The 15,855-nt window shown below is 66.1% G+C and overlaps 13 protein-coding genes across 13 annotated transcripts; 6 read left to right on the forward strand and 7 right to left on the reverse strand.

The window, feature by feature from the left end:
* Window positions 1-9: 9 nt before the first annotated feature.
* On the reverse strand, window positions 10-885 carry MICPUCDRAFT_17674 (adenylate kinase; the record flags this gene model as incomplete). The annotated part of the gene is made up of 1 exon (XM_003059505.1): window positions 10-885. One exon carries the CDS (start codon window positions 883-885, stop codon window positions 10-12), a length of 876 nt encoding a protein of 291 aa, XP_003059551.1.
* Window positions 886-1,060: 175 nt separating this feature from the next.
* Window positions 1,061-1,921, reverse strand: PMP22 (peroxisomal membrane protein; the record flags this gene model as incomplete). Its single annotated transcript, XM_003059506.1, has 2 exons — window positions 1,061-1,469; window positions 1,629-1,921. 2 exons carry the CDS (start codon window positions 1,919-1,921, stop codon window positions 1,061-1,063), a joined length of 702 nt encoding a protein of 233 aa, XP_003059552.1.
* Window positions 1,922-2,090: 169 nt separating this feature from the next.
* Window positions 2,091-3,296, forward strand: MICPUCDRAFT_69662 (ubiquinol:cytochrome c oxidoreductase 14 kDa subunit-containing protein; the record flags this gene model as incomplete). The annotated part of the gene is made up of 2 exons (XM_003059200.1): window positions 2,091-2,207; window positions 2,416-3,296. Exons 1-2 carry the CDS (start codon window positions 2,126-2,128, stop codon window positions 3,294-3,296), a joined length of 963 nt encoding a protein of 320 aa, XP_003059246.1. The 5' UTR covers window positions 2,091-2,125.
* A 597-nt stretch (window positions 3,297-3,893) lies between these two features.
* On the forward strand, window positions 3,894-4,259 carry MICPUCDRAFT_58923 (mitochondrial tRNA import complex; the record flags this gene model as incomplete). The annotated part of the gene is made up of 1 exon (XM_003059201.1): window positions 3,894-4,259. The coding sequence occupies one exon, from the start codon at window positions 3,894-3,896 to the stop codon at window positions 4,257-4,259; it is 366 nt and encodes a 121-aa protein (XP_003059247.1).
* A 163-nt stretch (window positions 4,260-4,422) lies between these two features.
* MICPUCDRAFT_17727 (uncharacterized protein) lies at window positions 4,423-5,862 on the reverse strand (the record flags this gene model as incomplete). Its single annotated transcript, XM_003059507.1, has 2 exons — window positions 4,423-4,659; window positions 4,726-5,862. The coding sequence occupies 2 exons, from the start codon at window positions 5,860-5,862 to the stop codon at window positions 4,423-4,425; spliced, it is 1,374 nt and encodes a 457-aa protein (XP_003059553.1).
* Window positions 5,863-5,975: 113 nt separating this feature from the next.
* Window positions 5,976-6,844, forward strand: MICPUCDRAFT_58925 (uncharacterized protein; the record flags this gene model as incomplete). Its single annotated transcript, XM_003059202.1, has 2 exons — window positions 5,976-6,090; window positions 6,261-6,844. 2 exons carry the CDS (start codon window positions 5,976-5,978, stop codon window positions 6,842-6,844), a joined length of 699 nt encoding a protein of 232 aa, XP_003059248.1.
* A 606-nt stretch (window positions 6,845-7,450) lies between these two features.
* On the forward strand, window positions 7,451-8,076 carry MICPUCDRAFT_33987 (uncharacterized protein; the record flags this gene model as incomplete). Its single annotated transcript, XM_003059203.1, has 1 exon — window positions 7,451-8,076. The coding sequence occupies one exon, from the start codon at window positions 7,451-7,453 to the stop codon at window positions 7,952-7,954; it is 504 nt and encodes a 167-aa protein (XP_003059249.1). The 3' UTR covers window positions 7,955-8,076.
* A 32-nt stretch (window positions 8,077-8,108) lies between these two features.
* Window positions 8,109-8,834, reverse strand: MICPUCDRAFT_40281 (uncharacterized protein; the record flags this gene model as incomplete). Its single annotated transcript, XM_003059508.1, has 1 exon — window positions 8,109-8,834. One exon carries the CDS (start codon window positions 8,832-8,834, stop codon window positions 8,109-8,111), a length of 726 nt encoding a protein of 241 aa, XP_003059554.1.
* A 195-nt stretch (window positions 8,835-9,029) lies between these two features.
* MICPUCDRAFT_58928 (uncharacterized protein) lies at window positions 9,030-9,878 on the forward strand (the record flags this gene model as incomplete). Its single annotated transcript, XM_003059204.1, has 1 exon — window positions 9,030-9,878. The coding sequence occupies one exon, from the start codon at window positions 9,030-9,032 to the stop codon at window positions 9,876-9,878; it is 849 nt and encodes a 282-aa protein (XP_003059250.1).
* A 10-nt stretch (window positions 9,879-9,888) lies between these two features.
* On the reverse strand, window positions 9,889-11,124 carry MICPUCDRAFT_47563 (uncharacterized protein). The gene has a single exon (XM_003059509.1). The coding sequence runs from the start codon at window positions 10,834-10,836 to the stop codon at window positions 9,961-9,963; it is 876 nt and encodes a 291-aa protein (XP_003059555.1). The 5' UTR covers window positions 10,837-11,124; the 3' UTR covers window positions 9,889-9,960.
* A 98-nt stretch (window positions 11,125-11,222) lies between these two features.
* MICPUCDRAFT_47564 (uncharacterized protein) lies at window positions 11,223-12,197 on the reverse strand (the record flags this gene model as incomplete). The annotated part of the gene is made up of 1 exon (XM_003059510.1): window positions 11,223-12,197. The coding sequence occupies one exon, from the start codon at window positions 12,195-12,197 to the stop codon at window positions 11,223-11,225; it is 975 nt and encodes a 324-aa protein (XP_003059556.1).
* Window positions 12,198-12,312: 115 nt separating this feature from the next.
* On the forward strand, window positions 12,313-12,891 carry MICPUCDRAFT_33990 (uncharacterized protein; the record flags this gene model as incomplete). Its single annotated transcript, XM_003059205.1, has 2 exons — window positions 12,313-12,457; window positions 12,558-12,891. 2 exons carry the CDS (start codon window positions 12,313-12,315, stop codon window positions 12,830-12,832), a joined length of 420 nt encoding a protein of 139 aa, XP_003059251.1. The 3' UTR covers window positions 12,833-12,891.
* Window positions 12,887-15,784, reverse strand: MICPUCDRAFT_58931 (uncharacterized protein; the record flags this gene model as incomplete). Its single annotated transcript, XM_003059511.1, has 1 exon — window positions 12,887-15,784. One exon carries the CDS (start codon window positions 15,782-15,784, stop codon window positions 12,887-12,889), a length of 2,898 nt encoding a protein of 965 aa, XP_003059557.1.
* Between the last annotated feature and the right edge of the window lie 71 nt (window positions 15,785-15,855).

Here is a 15,855-nt window from a genome sequence, read left to right on the forward strand (position 1 = left end):
GTGCGCGCGTCACTTGGACGCCTTGACGATCCCGATGATCTTCGTCAGGAGCACGGGCATCGTCTCCGGGATCCCCGATACGATTTGGAACTCCGCGAGCTTCCCTTCCTTTTCGTAAAAATCCTCCACCGGCTTCGCGTTGTCTTTGTACACCTTCAACCGCGCTTTCACTACCTCCTCGGTGTCGTCCTTCCTCTGTTCCATCTTGTGCTCGCACTCTTTCGGCGGATTCAGAGGCGGCATCACGATCGGCGGGTCCCCGGGGTAGTTTATGTCCGCGATGTTGAAGTTCTTCCCGCACTCTTTGCACAGCCGTCGCGCGCAGCACTTCTCGACGAGGATGTCCTCTCGCAGACCGAGGTTCAGCACCTGCTGCACCTCCGCGAACTCCTTCAGCGCCGCGGCCTGAGCCGCGGTGCGAGGGAATCCGTCCAACAGAAAACCCCGCTCGCCGTTCTCGATCCCTCGCTGGACGCGGTCCTTCAAGATGTCCAAGATGACCGAGTCCGGAAGGAGCTGCCCCGTGCTCGTGATCGCTTCCATCTCCGCGCCTCTCGCGGTCCCGCGCTTGATCTCGTCCCGCACGAGATCTCCCGCGCTGATGTGCGGGATCTTCATGAGCTTAGAGATCCGCGTCGCGTACGTCCCTTTCCCGACCCCGGGGGCGCCGAGGAAGATCCAGTTGATCCGCTTCCCGGCGGCGAGGAGGTCGTCGCACGCTTTCACCAAGTCATCCGCGAGCGCCTCCGTGCTCTTCCCGCGGCGGTGGTTCAGCAGCGTCGAGGCCGCGGGGGGGAAGAACGCGACAGGGGCGGGAGCGCCGGCGCCCCCGCGCGCGAAAGATCGCGCGCCGTGCGTCGCGAGCGAGCGGCGAAGGGACTGCATCGTGATGTGTCGGAGGATCGCAGGCGGCGGCTCCTCGACTTTCGCTGCTCAGGGCCTGCGCGGTCGGTTTTTCCATCGCGCCCGCGGCGAGAGTCCCTCAACGCGCTCCTCTATCGTGTACAATCTCTGTCTACGTGATAAATAATAGCACACACTCCCTCCAACACGCTCGGGATCAGTCCCCCTTGACGCGGGCGCGCGTCGTCGTCGTCGTCGTCGTCGTCTCCGCGTCCTCGAGCGACGGGTGCGCGACGTTGCTCCGTTGGTTTTGGTAACTCAGATACGAGTTCCACGCCAGCCCCGCGACGTTCAAGTACACGAGCCGATACTGCGGCTTGACGTACTTGAAGTTCACCATGTTCGCCACGGGCCAGAACGAGGATCCGACGACGAACACCTCCCACCACGTGTCTTTGAACTTAACCCACCCGCCCTCCACGCCCTTCCCTTCCAACGCGGACATGTACAAGTAAAACCCGCACGTGTACGTGGGAAAGAGGAACGCGTGCCCGAGCGCCACCTTCTTCGCGGCGGCTCTGAGGCACGTCGCGGGGCCGACGACGCGCTCGAGCGCGGCGAATCCACTGCGGACGAGAGAAGGGACGGGACGGAACGGACGAGGTGAGCGTCGGCGTTCGCGGGTCGGGACGGGAGAAGAACATAATCAAGATGAGGCGCGACCGGCGAGGCGCGCGGGTCCGCGGAGACCGGGAGGAGGGCGCGCGGAGGCGGACGGGACGCACTTGACGAAGAACGGCCCGTGGAACGTCATGCCCACGGCGAAGAACCTCGCGGTGCGCGCGAGATCGTACGCCGGCATCACCCCGAGCTGCTCCTGCACCGCCGCGGGCGCGCCGAGTCGACCGGACGTCGAGGCCGCCGCATCCGATAAGACGTCCCCGCCGTCCCCACCGCCGGACGACGCCGCGCGACGCCTCTCCCAGGTCTGGCACAGCAAGTCCCCGCTCGCCATGATCGTCCCAGACGTCAGCCCGGCGCGGAGGTACTTCTTCGCCATGCATCGGAACGACGACATCGCGGCCGCGGCCGGGCGAGGCTCGCGCCCCCGCCTTTGGCGAAAGGACGCCGATGCTCGCCGACTTTGAACGCGTTTGGCCGGTCGGTCGATCTCGGTCGGTCGCAGGGTCGCGCATTTTTTCATCGGCAAGTGACGTGTCGCGCGTCAGCGCGCACTACTAGATCCGCGCGCTCTGGCACGCCGCCGCACGCGTCGTCCGAGATGTCCGCTCTTCACCTCCACGCCTCCGCGAGCCTTCGCGGCGCGCCCGTGATCGCTCCCCGCGCCGCGCGTCGCGCGAACGGTGCGCCGCCCGCCCGCCGCGGCTCCCCCATCGCGCGCGTCGCTCGTTCCACCTCTGCTCGCGACCACGTCGAAACGTCGTCCGTCGTCGCTCATCATCTCGTCGCCCCGTTCTCCTATTCACACTGGTTCCCATACGACCGCGTCGGCGTGGTGAACGCCGATCCTTAAGGACTTTTGCTATCGACCCTCCCCGTCTGTCCCATCAGTCGCCGCTCGCGGGCCGATGCCGATCGTCCGCGCGAACGCGGACATCATGTCCGAGGTCGGCACCGCGGTCCTGACCGAAGGCCAGCTCAAGGCGGAGCGGTACGTCGCGTCGAACCGTTTCAAGCTTCAGGGCGGCAAAGGACCGACGTTCGAGAAGCGTTGGGCCGAGCGCAAGAGCCGGCTCGCGAACCTGGACGGGTTCCGTTTCTTCACGCTCATGCGTCGCGTCGAGGGCATGGGCGGCCCGCCGTCTTCGACGGACGACGAGTACGACTACGTCTCGCTGACGATATGGGAGGACAAGACTGGGTTCGACGCGTGGAGAACCGGCGAGGCGTTCAAAGAGGCGCACGGCGGCGGCACCCTGTTCGGGTTCGTGGAGATGCTCGTCTCGAGCATGATGGTCCTGAAAGGCAACCCGAAGCCGGCGTTTTACGACGGTCTCCTCCCGGTCGTGAAGCCCCCGCCCGAGGACGTGAAGTGGAAGTCCGTCGGCGGGTGGCGCGACGTCCCCGCGGACGGCGTGAACCCTCTCGAGCCGGACGTCTTCGTCGCGATGAACCGCTTCAAGGTCTTACCCGGGAAGGAAGAGGCGTTCGAGAAGCGATGGGCGGCCAGAGAGAGCTCACTCGAGGACATGGACGGGTTCCTCACGTTCGTGATGCTCCGCAGGGACGCGCTGAACGCGGAGGACGGGTACAACTATTCCACGCTCACTGTGTGGCGCGACCGCGCGGCGTTCGACGCGTGGCGAGCCTCGAGCGCGAACTCGAAGGCGCACGCGAGCGCGGGCGAGGAGAAGGAGACGCTCTGGGCGGGACCACCGTCTCCGGTGATGTACGAGGGTGTCTTAGCGCTTCTTTCCGAGAAGGGCGCGTGAGCGTGCGCGCGGTCGACGCCACGCCGCCTCCTCTGTTGAGAGTAGTAAAAAAAAAGCACGCGAATCCACGAGTGCTCGCTGCGCCACTGCCTCGGATCTTCCCGTTCTGCTTCAAGACGAAAACCCTGCCTCGATCGTGGAGGAAGGACGCGGTCTCCGCGCGCCGTCGCCACTCCCACGCGCGCGCGGACACCCGCGGCGCTCGCTAATTGTAACCAGCCCGCGCGGCGTAGAGTTGCGGTGCGTCCCCGGCCGTCCGATCGTCCGCGCCCTCGCGCGTCGACCGCGGATCGCCGTACCTAAAAAATATCGAACCGCGCGAGGGGTCGCGAGGGCGAGAATGGGCGCCTCGGGCGCTCGTCTCGCCCCTCGCGCGCGCGCGCGCTCGCGCCGCGGGTTCGGGGGACGTCACACTCTCCCGAAGCCGCGCTCGCGCGTCGATGTCGTCTCTCCCGCCGCGCGTCCGTCGCGCTCGCGCGCGGATCTCGCGCCCCCGCGCGCGTCTTTTCTTGGCGTCCGTCCCCCCTCGCGCGCCCGCCTCTCTCTGACGATCGTCGCCCCGCCCGCGCTTCAAACGCAGAGAGGCTGCGAGTCGCGATGAGCAAGGCGCTCAAGAAGATGTTCGAGCCCGCGATCGCCGCCTTCGCGAAACGCTACCAGGGTTGGGTCGGCGCGGAGCTCTCCAAGTACGGCCTGCGGTACGACGATCTCCTGTGCGACTACGACCTGGACGTCGCGGAGGCGCTGAAGCGCCTGCCGCAGGAGGAGCGAGACTTGCGGATGCAACGCCTGAAGCGCGCGATGGACCTCAGCATGAAGCACATCAACCTGAGCAAGGAGGAACAGGCGAAGCAAACGCCGTTCCTCTGGTACGTCACGCCCGTGCTGCGCGAGGTGGAGGCGGAGCGCGACGAGCGCGCGGCGCTCGGCACGGGGCAACCGTACAACAGGCAAATTCCGTGAGCGAGACGAGACGCGCGGTCAGACGCGCCCGGCGCGATGGATGGCTCCGCGCGTCGGTCGCGTTGTAGCTCTGTAACAGATGATATGATTTTTACACTCTATCCATCGCGTCGCGCGTGATAAATACGCTACGCCCCCCCGCTCGCCGTCGACCGTTCGAGACTCACTCCTCCGTCGCGCTCTCGATCTCCCCCGCGTTTTTCAACTCGTAATACTTCGCCTCGGACGCGCCTTTGCGTTTGTTCCTCTCCTCGAACGCGGCCCTATTCTCGACGATCCTAGAGACGATCTCCTTCGTGGTGATGTCCGCCCCCGGCCCGTCCCCGCGCTTGATCTCGCGGAAGATCCCGAGCGCCCTCGGCACCGCGTTCGGGTCCGCGGGCGGCGCGGGCGCGGGCGCCTTTGACTTGGTCGGCGACCGCGGCGGCGACTTGGTCCCCGCGCCGCTCGCGGACCCGTCACCCACGTTAGGACTCCTCGCGGCGCTGTCCTCCGCGACGACGAACGCGACGTTGAACGTCGCGAGCAAATCCCTCGTCACGACCTCCGGCGCGCCGATGATCACCTCGTCCGCGTGTCTGCACGCCATCACCCCTAACGACCGCTCGTTCACGTTTAAAATCGGGTAGTGCGCGCCCGCGTACGAACTCACCGCCGCGTCGTCGTGGACGCCGACGATGACGAAAGTCCCGAGCGCGCGCGCGGACTTTAGCAAGTCCACGTGTCCCGCGTGGAACGTGTCGAACGCGCCGTGGACGTACACGACGACGTCTTCGTCGCTCGGTTTCTTCCCGCCGTCGCTAAACTGCAGCACGCGTCTGGACGTCGTGCAAAAGTGTTCCTTCTTCGCCGGCTCCGCGACGTCCTCGACGACGGCGGATTTCTTGCTCTTCTTGAACGGAGACTTGCTCCCCGGGGTCTTCGCGAGGTCGTTCTCCGCGGCTTTCGACGCGCTGAGCATCCTGCCCACGATGTCCGTCGTGGAGACCCCCTCGGTTCTTTTGATCGTCTTGAACCTGCCCTCTCGCTTCGGCGCCGCGTACGCGTCTGAGCCGTCCGGGAGCAGACACGGGTCGTCGCCGTGTACGATGTAGTCGATCTTGTGCTTGTGCCACAGCTCGTTCATGAACTGCTCGTTGATGTCGTAGGGCACGTCTAAGATCATCTCGTCCACCCACTTGCACGACTCCACGACGGCGAGGCGCTCGGCGTCGTTCAGGACGGGCGGGCCTTTGCATCGTCGAATCTCCGCGTCCGGGACGAGCCCGACGACGAGGACGTCCCCGCACGCTTTCGCCTGCCTCAGCGCGTTCGCGTGACCGAAGTGCGTGAGGTCGAAGCAGCCGTCCATGTACACGCGGATGGGCTTTCTCGCGCGTCGTCGCGCGGCGTGCCGCTGCAGCATCCCCGCGATTCCCATGCTGAACGATCCGCGACGAATTCCCAAGAACGTCTCGGGGTACAAGTACACGCTCGCGCCGACGAGGGTGGTGACCCCGGCGACCGCGGCCGCGATCGCGGTCGAGGGCGGGATGTCCTTCTCCTTCAGGAAAGTGTTGATGATCTTGACCGCGTCATCGAGGCGCTGTCTTGGCGTCGTCATCGCGCGCGACGATTTGAACGAAACTTATCGTCGGACGAGCAGAGATTTGCGATTCCGTTTTGGACTCACATCATCTTCTGGACCACGAGCGGCACTCCCGAGCGCGCGCGAGGATGGGGCGGTCGGCGGCCGTCGCGACGTCGCCGCCCGCGTCGGAACATCCCCACGCGTCTTCGCAAGGCGCCTCGCCGACGGAGGCGTACGGATTCGTCGGGTTCATCTTGAGCGGTGCGGAGAACCCCCGCGCGCCTCTCACTAGATTAGATCGACTCTTCCCGCCGACGCGGCGCCGTCTTCCGTCCCCGCGCGTCCATCCATCGGTCCGTCCGTCCACCCCTCGGTCCACGTCCGCGCGCCGACGCGCCCGCGCGCTCACCCTCCCTCTCGAACCTCCGCAGGCGTCGCGTTCGCGCTCTACCTCCTCTGGGCGTACGTCCCCGACGACGCCCTGCGCGCGCTGGGCGTCGCGTGCTCCCCCGACAAGTACTGGGCCGTCGCGCTCCCGACGTGGGCGGGCGTCGCGCTCGTCTACGCCGCCGTCGCGTACGAGAGTCTCTGCATGCTCGACGTGAAGCGCCCGGAGGACGTGGACGGGATGGAGGAGTTGAGCGACGCGGGGGCGATACCGCGGAGATCGCGCGGGGACGACCCGGAGGTGCGCGCGCGTCGCGGCGCGTCGCGCGCTCGCGTGGGCACCCCTCCGTACCGCTTCTCGTCTCGTCTCGTCTCGCGGCGTCCGCGCGTCGTCGCCTCTTCTCACCGCGACATCTCACCGCGTCCGCGTCTCGATTCCTCCCTCGCGCCTCCAGGGAGCCGTGCCCGCGATCAGGGACCTGCCTCTGTCCGAGGTGTGCCGGGTGTTATATCGCGCGCGAGGGGGGCGGCGGCGCGTGCGGCGGCGTCTGGCGGCGGAACGTCGGTGACCGCCTCTTCCCAGTCGCGTTCGGCGCTCGGCTGGGCGGCGGGGCGGGGACGACGATGACGACGCGCGTCGCGTCCATCGCGCGCGCGCGCGTCCGCGTTAGATAGCGTAGTCTTAGTTCGTGTAGTTCGCGCGATGTAGGTGCCGACCTTGGGTTAGTATCGCGCGTAGACGTTCGTCCGAACGCGCGCGTCGGCGGCCGCAACCGGAACTCTCGAGATTCTCCAGATTCTGTCTGGCGCGTTTAACGTTTGAAACGTCGCGTGCGCGTCGTCTCGTCCCAGTGGTCCTCTGGTGGGGCGTGCCAAAGACGAGATGCGCGGGGTCCTCTGCGCGGGAGCGCCGGTCTCTCGCGCGAGGGCGGCGTCGTGCTCGGGGCGAGGAAGCGCGCGCGTCGTCGTGGCGACGCGCGGCGCGCGGACGAGATCTGCCGCGAGCGCGTCTTCGTCGTCCTCGTTCGGGCGAACGCCGAGGCGAGACGTGAAAGGGCGCGCGACGAACACGGGAGGCAAGGCGACGCCGCGACGATCGCCGCCGCCGCCGCCGCCGCCCGTCGTCGTATCGCCTCCCTCTCCCCCTGCGGAAGCGATGTCGATGAAAGGGACGTACCGCGGCGAGGACGACGGCGTCGCGTCCGGGGCGGATTGCATGCGCGCGCTTCGAACGATGCCGCCGACGACGTTTAGCAACGCGGACGCGTACTTCACCGAGAAGCTCGGCGCGGAGTTCGTGTTCGGTCAGCGACCGGACGCGGACTTGGACGAGCTCAACGCGCTCTTCGCGACCGTGGGCTTCCCGCAGAGGGACCCCGTGCGATTGAAGCGCGCGCTCGTGAACTCGCATCTCATCGTGTGGGTCGTCGCGACGGATAAGAACAAATCGCGCGCGACGCACGTCGGGCAAGTCATCGGGTTCGCGCGCGTGACCTCGGATAAGGTCTTCAACGGGACGATATGGGACGTCGTCGTCTCCCCGGAGTGGCAGGGCGCGGGCATAGGACGCGGGATGGTGGAGCGGCTCGTGGACAAGATGTTAGAGGAAGGGATAAACAACGTGTCGTTGTACGCGGAACCCGCCGTCGTGAAGTTGTACAACGACTGCGGGTTCGAGATCGATCCGGGGGGGACGACCGGGATGGCGTTCCGGGTGAAATCTCGACGGAGGAAGTGAGACGAAGACGCGGGAGCGGGGGGCAGGTGGGGGGGTCACGCGACGCGCGAGAACGCACGCACGATAGTCACGATAGGAGCGAGCGTCGTTCGTTTGTTGTTGTACAAGTACGTCAGTCCATCGGTTCTGTTCGCGTTTCGCGTTCTCTACTAGTCTAGCTCGTCTCACAGTCCGGATCCGGCACGACGAACCACACCTCGTTGTGCCTCCCCGCGATCGTGAACGGGGAGTCGTACCCCGCGTAAAAGAAGTGATCCTTCCCCGCGTTCGCCGCGTCCACCTCCCCGTCCGCCCTCAGCGCGTCGCTCAGATCGGTCGCGGCGGCGAGGATGGACGTCTCTCGCGCCCACCCGCCGAACGTCTTGACGCGCGCGGTGAACGCGCACGCGTCGACCTCGTTCTTCACCCTCTCGTCGACCGGTTTCGGGGGGTCGATCTGCGTCGCGCGGCCGCCGTCCGGCGCGAACGGCACGAAGAACGACACCGTGAAGTTGCTCTCGCAGAACGGGCCTTCGCCGGGGACGACGCGAACTCGGACGGGCGCGGTCATCTCGATCTTCTCTCTCTTCGCGTTCGCGCCGGATATGTACCCGAACAAGCGCTCGAACCCGGCGCTGACCGCGGCGTCGTACGTCAGCCCGGTCACGGTCGTGGTCGTCCACTTCAACTCGCCCGGGTACTTCCTCACCTCGTACGCGTCCGTCGTCTTCACGACGTCGAAGGCTGGGCAATCGATGCCGTGGCAAAAAGCCGGCGCGTCGGACGCCTCGACGGAGGCGACGTCCGAGGTCTCCGCCGCGTTCAAGACGCGCGCGGAGGAGGAGGGGCGCGCGCACGCGAGCGCGAGTAACGCGAGAAGGACGACTGCTGCGCGAGCCATGTCGCCCGTCGCCGTGCGTCGAGGAGTGGCCGGGGACGCGCGCGCCCACCCCCTCTCTCTCTCGTCACTTCCGAGCAGTGTCGTGGCCAGTGCTCGCAGCGCGTGATCCATTTTTTGGATTTGAGTTCGATTGCGGCGCGGCGGGCTCGGGCACTCCACCCGCGCGTCCACGCCGGTTTCGTCGCGGGTTTTGGCATGTCTGCCATCATCTCGCCGCGCGTGCACGCGGCGGCGCGCGCGCGCGCCCACCCGCGCGCCCGCGCGTCCCGCCGCGGCGTCCGTTCCCACGTCGTCGAGAGAGCCCGCCGGTTCGAAGAGACCGAGATTTCGCTCGCGCTCGCGTTCGCGTCCGTCTCGAGGAGGTCCTCCGTGACGACGCGCGCGGCGTCGGACGACGCGGACGCGGACGAGGAGCGCGCGAAGGAGGTGGCGAAGAATCTCGAGGACCTCCTCCCCGGGGACGAGCGCGTCCGGGACGAGATAACGTCGCAGCTCAAGTACCAGACGAAGTTGTTCAAAGCGCAGCAGTTCTTAGACGAGAAGAAAGAGGAGATCCAGGAGAGAGGCGACGCGGGGAAGGAAGCGCTCGAGGCGGAGGCGAAGATCGCGCGCGACCGAGCGGGGCTAGAGATTGGTCTGAGAGCGAGCGAGATCGACGACAAGCTCGCGGAGATGCTCGACGAGACCGCGGCGGCGAGGGCGAGGAACGAGAAAGTCCAAGCCGAGCTCGCGGAGCTCGAGGAGCAGCTCACGGGGAAGAGCAGCGGGCGGTTTCGCAAGGCGCCGAATGCGCCGAAGACGGTCTCCGCGATGAAGCAGGCGGCGATCGACAAGGAGGCGGAGGACGTGGACGCGCGGATGCGGAGCACGCTGGAGGAGACGCAACGGAAGTCGGCGTTCACGCTGATTCTGTTGCTGCTGTTGGTCACGGACATCTCCATGGCCGCGGAGGGGAAGTGGGACGCGTTCTTCGCGATCACGACGTGCGTCGCGTTGGTGGGGTACCAGGCGAAGAACGAGAACACGAACGCGGAGAACCGGTAGCAGACGTGTTCGTGTAACGCGCATCGTTTATACTACATCCCATCGGCGGGTTCTTTCCTTTTCGTCCTGCTCGCGTTCGCGTTCACATGCGCTTCATCACCCCCTTGACGTCCGCCTCCGTGATCTCGTACGCCCAGTGCAGCATCGTCTGCCTCACGACCGGGGACACGGACGGGTCGTCGTACCGCTTGTTCGCGTACACGCACTTCTTACACAGGTTTGTCTTCCACCGCCCTTTGCCCCCCGCGACGCCGACCCAACGCGATATCTGTCGAGCGTCGTCCGCCGTGCGCCTCCCCTCGTAAAAGCGGCAGTACCACTGGAACCACCCTCTCGGGTCTTGGGGGATGATCCACCCTTTCTCTTCCCAGTACGCCTGGTCCTGACCCGCGTTGACGCCGTATTTGTTCTTCGTTTTGTCGTACCGCCGGTTTCTGTATTGCTCCGGTTTCAGCCCCGCGAACCACGCTTTCGGGAACTCCTCGTGCGTGATCTTCACGCCCTCTTTCGGGTTTTTCACCCCGGGCTTGCCGCCTCTGGGGTGGAAGTAGCACCCGCCCCAGGTCCCGGCCTGGATCACCTGCCTCGGGGTCAAGTTCGGCGTGAACTCTGGGTGGTCTTTGAACACCAAGTGACCCGTCTTCTTATCGCGAACGCCTTCGCTCAGGTCCAACGCGGGTTTCACCGACGCGCCCGGAGGCTTCGGGTCGTATCCGGACTTGCTCTCCTTCGCGAAGAAGTCCTTCGCCGCGTCTCTCTCGCGCTCGGACGACCCCAGCGCCGCGACCGCTTGTTCGAACTCCGCCATGCTCGGCTCCTTGTAGCTGACCTCTTTCCTCGCCCGCGAGCTCTTCCGCGAGGGCGTCGCCGGCTCGGTCGGTTTTCGTTTCGTCGCCGTCTTCGTCGGTTTTTTCGGCGCCACCTTCGCGGCGACGGCGGCGACGCCGAGCTCCTTCATCCTCGCCGCGTTCTTCTCGACTCTGTCCGCGCGTTCCTTCTCGTACGGCGTCAGCGTCGTCGACTTCGCGGCCGTTTTCTGTCGTGACGGTGGGGAACGCGCGGGGTACCGCGTCAGTCTCGAGATGACGTCATCACGATTGCAGTGCCGACCCGCGAGCGAGGGCGAGGGCGACGGGCGCGGGGGTCGCGGCGACGCGTGGACGTCCGCGTGGGAACGGGTTGAGTTGTACTGACCTTGGCAGGCATTTCGACGGTTCACTCGCGGCGGGCTTTTCCTCGAGCGCGCCTTGGGGAGTGCGGGAGGATAGCGTGATGCGCGGCTTTCGTGGCTTTCTTCGCGCCAAACTGAACTCGAAACAGAATGTATTTGTGGCTCTAAACGCTCTAGTACGCCTTCCGCTTCCTCCGCTTCCCTAACACTACACACAGCGGCCAACTCCGCGTGATCCTATCGACATTCACCCACGCGCCTTTCCTCGCCGTCGCGCGCCGTAAATCCCCCCGCGCCCGCCCGCCCACGGCGTGCCTCCACGCCACGACGTAATACGCGGCGAGGACGACGCAAAACACGACGACGAAGACGAACGCGCCGCGGCGTCCTTCCCGGTTCAGATGATGCCCGTCCATGATCTGGAACATCCCCGCGACCGCATCGCACGTGAGCTGATCGCAGTGGTGCCTGGTGAAGTACGCGCGCAGTCTCCCCGCGGCGCCGTGCCCGCGCGCCCCTCCCCCGCGGTCGCCGTCGCTCTCCGCGTCGTCGTCCGAAGGGAAGCACGCGTGCATCAGCGTCTCGCAAAAGTGCCGCGCGCCCGCGAGCTTGCTCTCGTCGCACCGCTCGCGACGCGCTCGTCTCGCGCCCGCGCCGCCGCCGCCGCCGCCTTTGCTCCGACTCGGGGCCCCGCGCGAACCCGAACGCGACGGATCGTCCGGGTTGCGATGCGCGTGGTGCTCGTCGCATCGAAGCACGGCGCAGTAGTCCGCGAGGCACACGTCCGCGCCCGGCGGGATCTTGTCCGCGTGCCGGTTGTCCATGTGCTTGTCCACGTGCCACTCCGTTCGGAACACCTTCTCGCTGTAGAGGCTCTTCCACTGCGTGCGTCGGACGCGCTCTTTGTGCTTCTCTTGCTCCAAGTACATATCCTTCGATCGCTGGAACGGGCACGCGGGCGGGACCTCGAACGATCCCGCGTGCCGATCGACGACGGGGTAAAAGTAGTCGTCCAGCACCGCGCGCGCGCGCCTCGAGCGCTCGCGCGAGCACGCGGGCGCGGACGCGTGCGAATCCCCGACGACGCCGGCGATGCACGATGCGAACGCCGCGAGCGCGATGACGCACATCGCGGCGACGCGCGTCATCGCGCGTGACGGCGAGGCTCGCGCGCCTCGCAGTGATCTTGGGACGACTGGGCACTCCAAAAACGAAACGTCGGTTTGAACGATCGGTCTCGGCAGTCACCGACGCGCGGGCACGATGTCCGAGATCAAGGAGTCGGAGCCGGAGCAATCGGAGAAGGAGATCCTCGAAGTCTTCCAGGCGCTTCGCCAGGAAGTCACGCAGATCTTCACGAAGATCAACGAGCTCGAGAACGAGAAGGCGGAGCACACGCTGGTCATCGGTGCGTCCCGCTTCGATCGCGCCCGCTTTTGTTTTTGACTTTCGCGCCGCGGATGGTGTATCGAACGATCGCTGACCCGCCCCACCCCCCGCATCCACAGACGCGATCAAGGACCTCGACCCTAAGCGCAAGTGCTTCAGGCTCATCGGCGGGGTGTTAGTAGAGCGGACGGTAGAGGAGGTCCTCCCCGCGGTGGAGAAGAACAGGGAAGGACTGACACAGATCATCGCGAAGATGACGGAGCAGCGAGACGCGAAGATCGACAAGGTCGAGGCGATGCAGAAGAAGTACAAGATCCGCGTGAAGGGCGAGCCGGATCCGGAGGAAGACGAGAACGTCGGGAAGGGGACGGGCAATCAGGGCATCCTCGCGTGATTCTGGGTCGCTACGATAGTGGGTTGTGATGCACGCGACCGGCGCCGTCGGCGCTCACGAAACCGACATCCTTCCTCGGTCCTCTCTCGCGACGGAGGATCGCGACTGCGACGTCCCTCTCTTCGGCGGCGACGTGAACGTCTCCGGCGTCTCCCTGAGCTCGTGCACGCGCAACTTCCCGTGCACCATGCACGTCTCGAAGTCCGCCCATCGAGCCGGGCGGTTCATGCGTTCCTTGCGCTCTTTCAAATACGTCGCCGCCGCGAGCGCGGGGGGCGAAACTCCCGGAGCCTCCGCGTCTTTTTTGGCGCAACGCGCTGGGGCGACGACGTCGCTCTTACTCCTCAGCAGCGCCTTCAGCATCTCCGCGTGCTTCGCTTTCTTCGACGCCGCCGCGCCCGGGCCGGAGTCCGCCATCTCGTCCAAGCGCCACGGCCGTCCGCTCGTGTCCCCTCCCCCGACTCGGCGCTTGTGCGCGACGCTCTTCCACGTCGTCCTCGTCACGCTCGTCGCCCGCCACGGCGTCGCTTGACCGAAAACCCCGATCTGCGCGCCCTCCAGCGTCCACAGCGTGCACTCCGCGTCCACGCTCGACAGCACGAGCAAATCACGAGCGGGCATGTACTCCACGGACGCGATCGCTCGCTTGTGCGGCCGCCACGCGCCGAGCTCGACGAACGCCGCGCCGACGTCCTCGACGTTTCCGTCTCGTAACACGTTCTCGATGTCGAACACGCGGACGTGACCGGCGCTGTCGCCGACGAAGAGTTTCGTGTCCGTCGGGTCCGTCTTCATCGCCGCGACGGCCTCGCCGGACGCGGCGGCGTTGACGATCGCGATCGGTCGTTGCCCCCGGCGTCCTTTCCGCATCGCGAGCCACGCTCTCACGTTCCCGTCCGCGCCGCCGCTGATGAGCACCGGGCCTTCTTTCACGTCCCGTCGCGTCTGAAGAAACAAGAGCTTCTCGCACGGCGCGTCGTGGTCGTCCTCGCACTCGATCGTCCACGTCGCCAGGCGCGCGCCGCTGTACAGGTTCCACAGCATGATCTTCCCGCCGTAGTCCCCGGTGGCGACCCAGACGGTGTTCGCGCAGTACGCCGCGCACAGGATGTCCTCCTCGTGCCCGCGCATGACCCAGTACTCCCTCAGCTCGCTGTCCTCGGTGTCGTTCCACGCGATCACGAGGTGGTTCCACCCGGCGGCGAGGATGATCTTCGCGTCGCGTATCTCATCCTGCGCGTGAAGCACCGCGGTGACTTCGCCCTTGCCTTCGTCGTGGAACATCTCCTTCAGGAGTTGGCCGTTGTCGTGGTTGTGCATGCGCACGCCGCCGTCGTTCGCGCCCGTGAGCAGCCTTCGTTCCTGGGTGTCGAACGTCATCGCGGTGATCCGAGCCCCCGGCGCGTGCGCGTTGTTAAACTTCCCATCCCTCGCGCCGGTGCTCACGTTCCAGACGCAAATCTCCCCGCTCTCGTCCGCGCTCACGGCGACGTCGAAAGCGTCGTTGTACAAACAACCGACGACCGCGTGGTTGTGTCCTTGGTCTTCGCGCGTGCGCATCGTTTGACACCACCCGCGCAGGCGCGTCGTGCCGGTGATGAGACGTCGGTGCCTCGGGTCGTGCGTCACGACCGCGATCCTGTCCTCCGGGCGGTATGTTTTTTTACACGCGTCCTCCATCGTCTGCACGCATCGGTTGTTCCTCAGGTCCCAGACTTTGATCGTCTTGTCCGCGGAGACGGACACGACCTGCTGCAGGTTGACGTCCACGCACACCTTACACACCGTGGACACGTGTCCTTTCAAGATCCCGAGCCGGCTCCCGGTGCTGCCGTGCCATAACATCACGTCCCGCCCGATCCCGCACGACGCGAACACGTTGTGCGCGGGGCAATAATCGAAATCCAACACCCCTTTCGGGTGCGCCTCCAGCGTCATCTTCACCCGGAACGAGTTGAGCCTCACGGTGCTGACGTCCACGACGACGATCGTCCCGTCGTTCGACGCGCTCACGACGCACTCCAGCTCCGGGACGTGCATCAGCTTCACGCACGCGTCCGTGTGTTTCTCGTGCACGACCATCCAGTCCGTCTTGGCCACCGAGCGCGTGTGCCCGTACGTCCCATCCCTCTCGTGTTTCACGACGTAGTCGCACATCAGCGCGCGCACGGTGCCCCCGCTGTCGCCCCACATGAACCGGTGCGGGCCGTGCGGGTGGGTGGTCGATGTAACCGACGCGGCGGAAGCGTTACCCGCGCCGAGATCCGCGGACGCGCCCGGCGTCGCGGCGGCGTCGGGCGTCGCGAGCGGCACCGCCGTCGCGCACGTCGGCGCGCCCATCGACGCGTCGTTCAATGCGTACCGTCCCGCGAGCGTGAGCTTGTTCTGCAGGAGAACCGCGTAGAAGGACACGGTGCGATCGCTCGCGGCGACCGCGATGAACGTCCGCTTCTCGCTCGGGACGACGCTAACGTCCGTGACCCAGGCGTTCGTCTCGCCGGAGACGCGAAACGTCCCGGCGTGTTGAAAATCCGACGCGTGAAAGAGACGAAACGTCCCGTCGCGCGAGCCGGTGACGTACCGGTCGATGACGCCGACGTACGCGATGGCGACGATGACGTCCTTGTGGTTCGCGTGCGGCTCCCCCGCGTTCACGTCCGCGGCTTCGCGCTCGCCGTACGTCCATATCGCCGGCCCGTCGTCCCCCGCCGTCGTCTGACGCTTCAGGAACATGAAATTCGTGAACTCGTCCCAGTCCACGCTGCCGTTGCTGTCCGCGTCGATCTTCATGAACAGCTGCTTGAGTTGGAGGTCCGAGAGCGACTTGCCGACGATGTCCCCGAAGTGCTCGATGAACTCGTCCATCTCGATCCCGTCGCTGCCGTCCTCGTCCGCGGCGTCGAACTTGAGCTTCATCTGGTGCAGCTCCGCGAGGTTGATCTGGTCCTCCATGTCGTTTTCCCTCGCGTCGCGCGCGTGTTTTTCCTTCTCGGACGACGCGCGACGAGATCAGATGATGCGTC

The sequence above is a fragment of the Micromonas pusilla genome (assembly GCF_000151265.4).
Source record: "Micromonas pusilla CCMP1545 genomic scaffold MICPUCscaffold_6, whole genome shotgun sequence".
NCBI lineage: Eukaryota > Viridiplantae > Chlorophyta > Mamiellophyceae > Mamiellales > Mamiellaceae > Micromonas > Micromonas pusilla.

Bases quoted from the DNA above. Each gene is read 5' to 3' on its own strand.
- MICPUCDRAFT_47563 (XM_003059509.1), bottom strand. From the start codon at position 10,836: ATGAAGGAGCTCGGCGTCGCCGCCGTCGCCGCGAAGGTGGCGCCGAAA.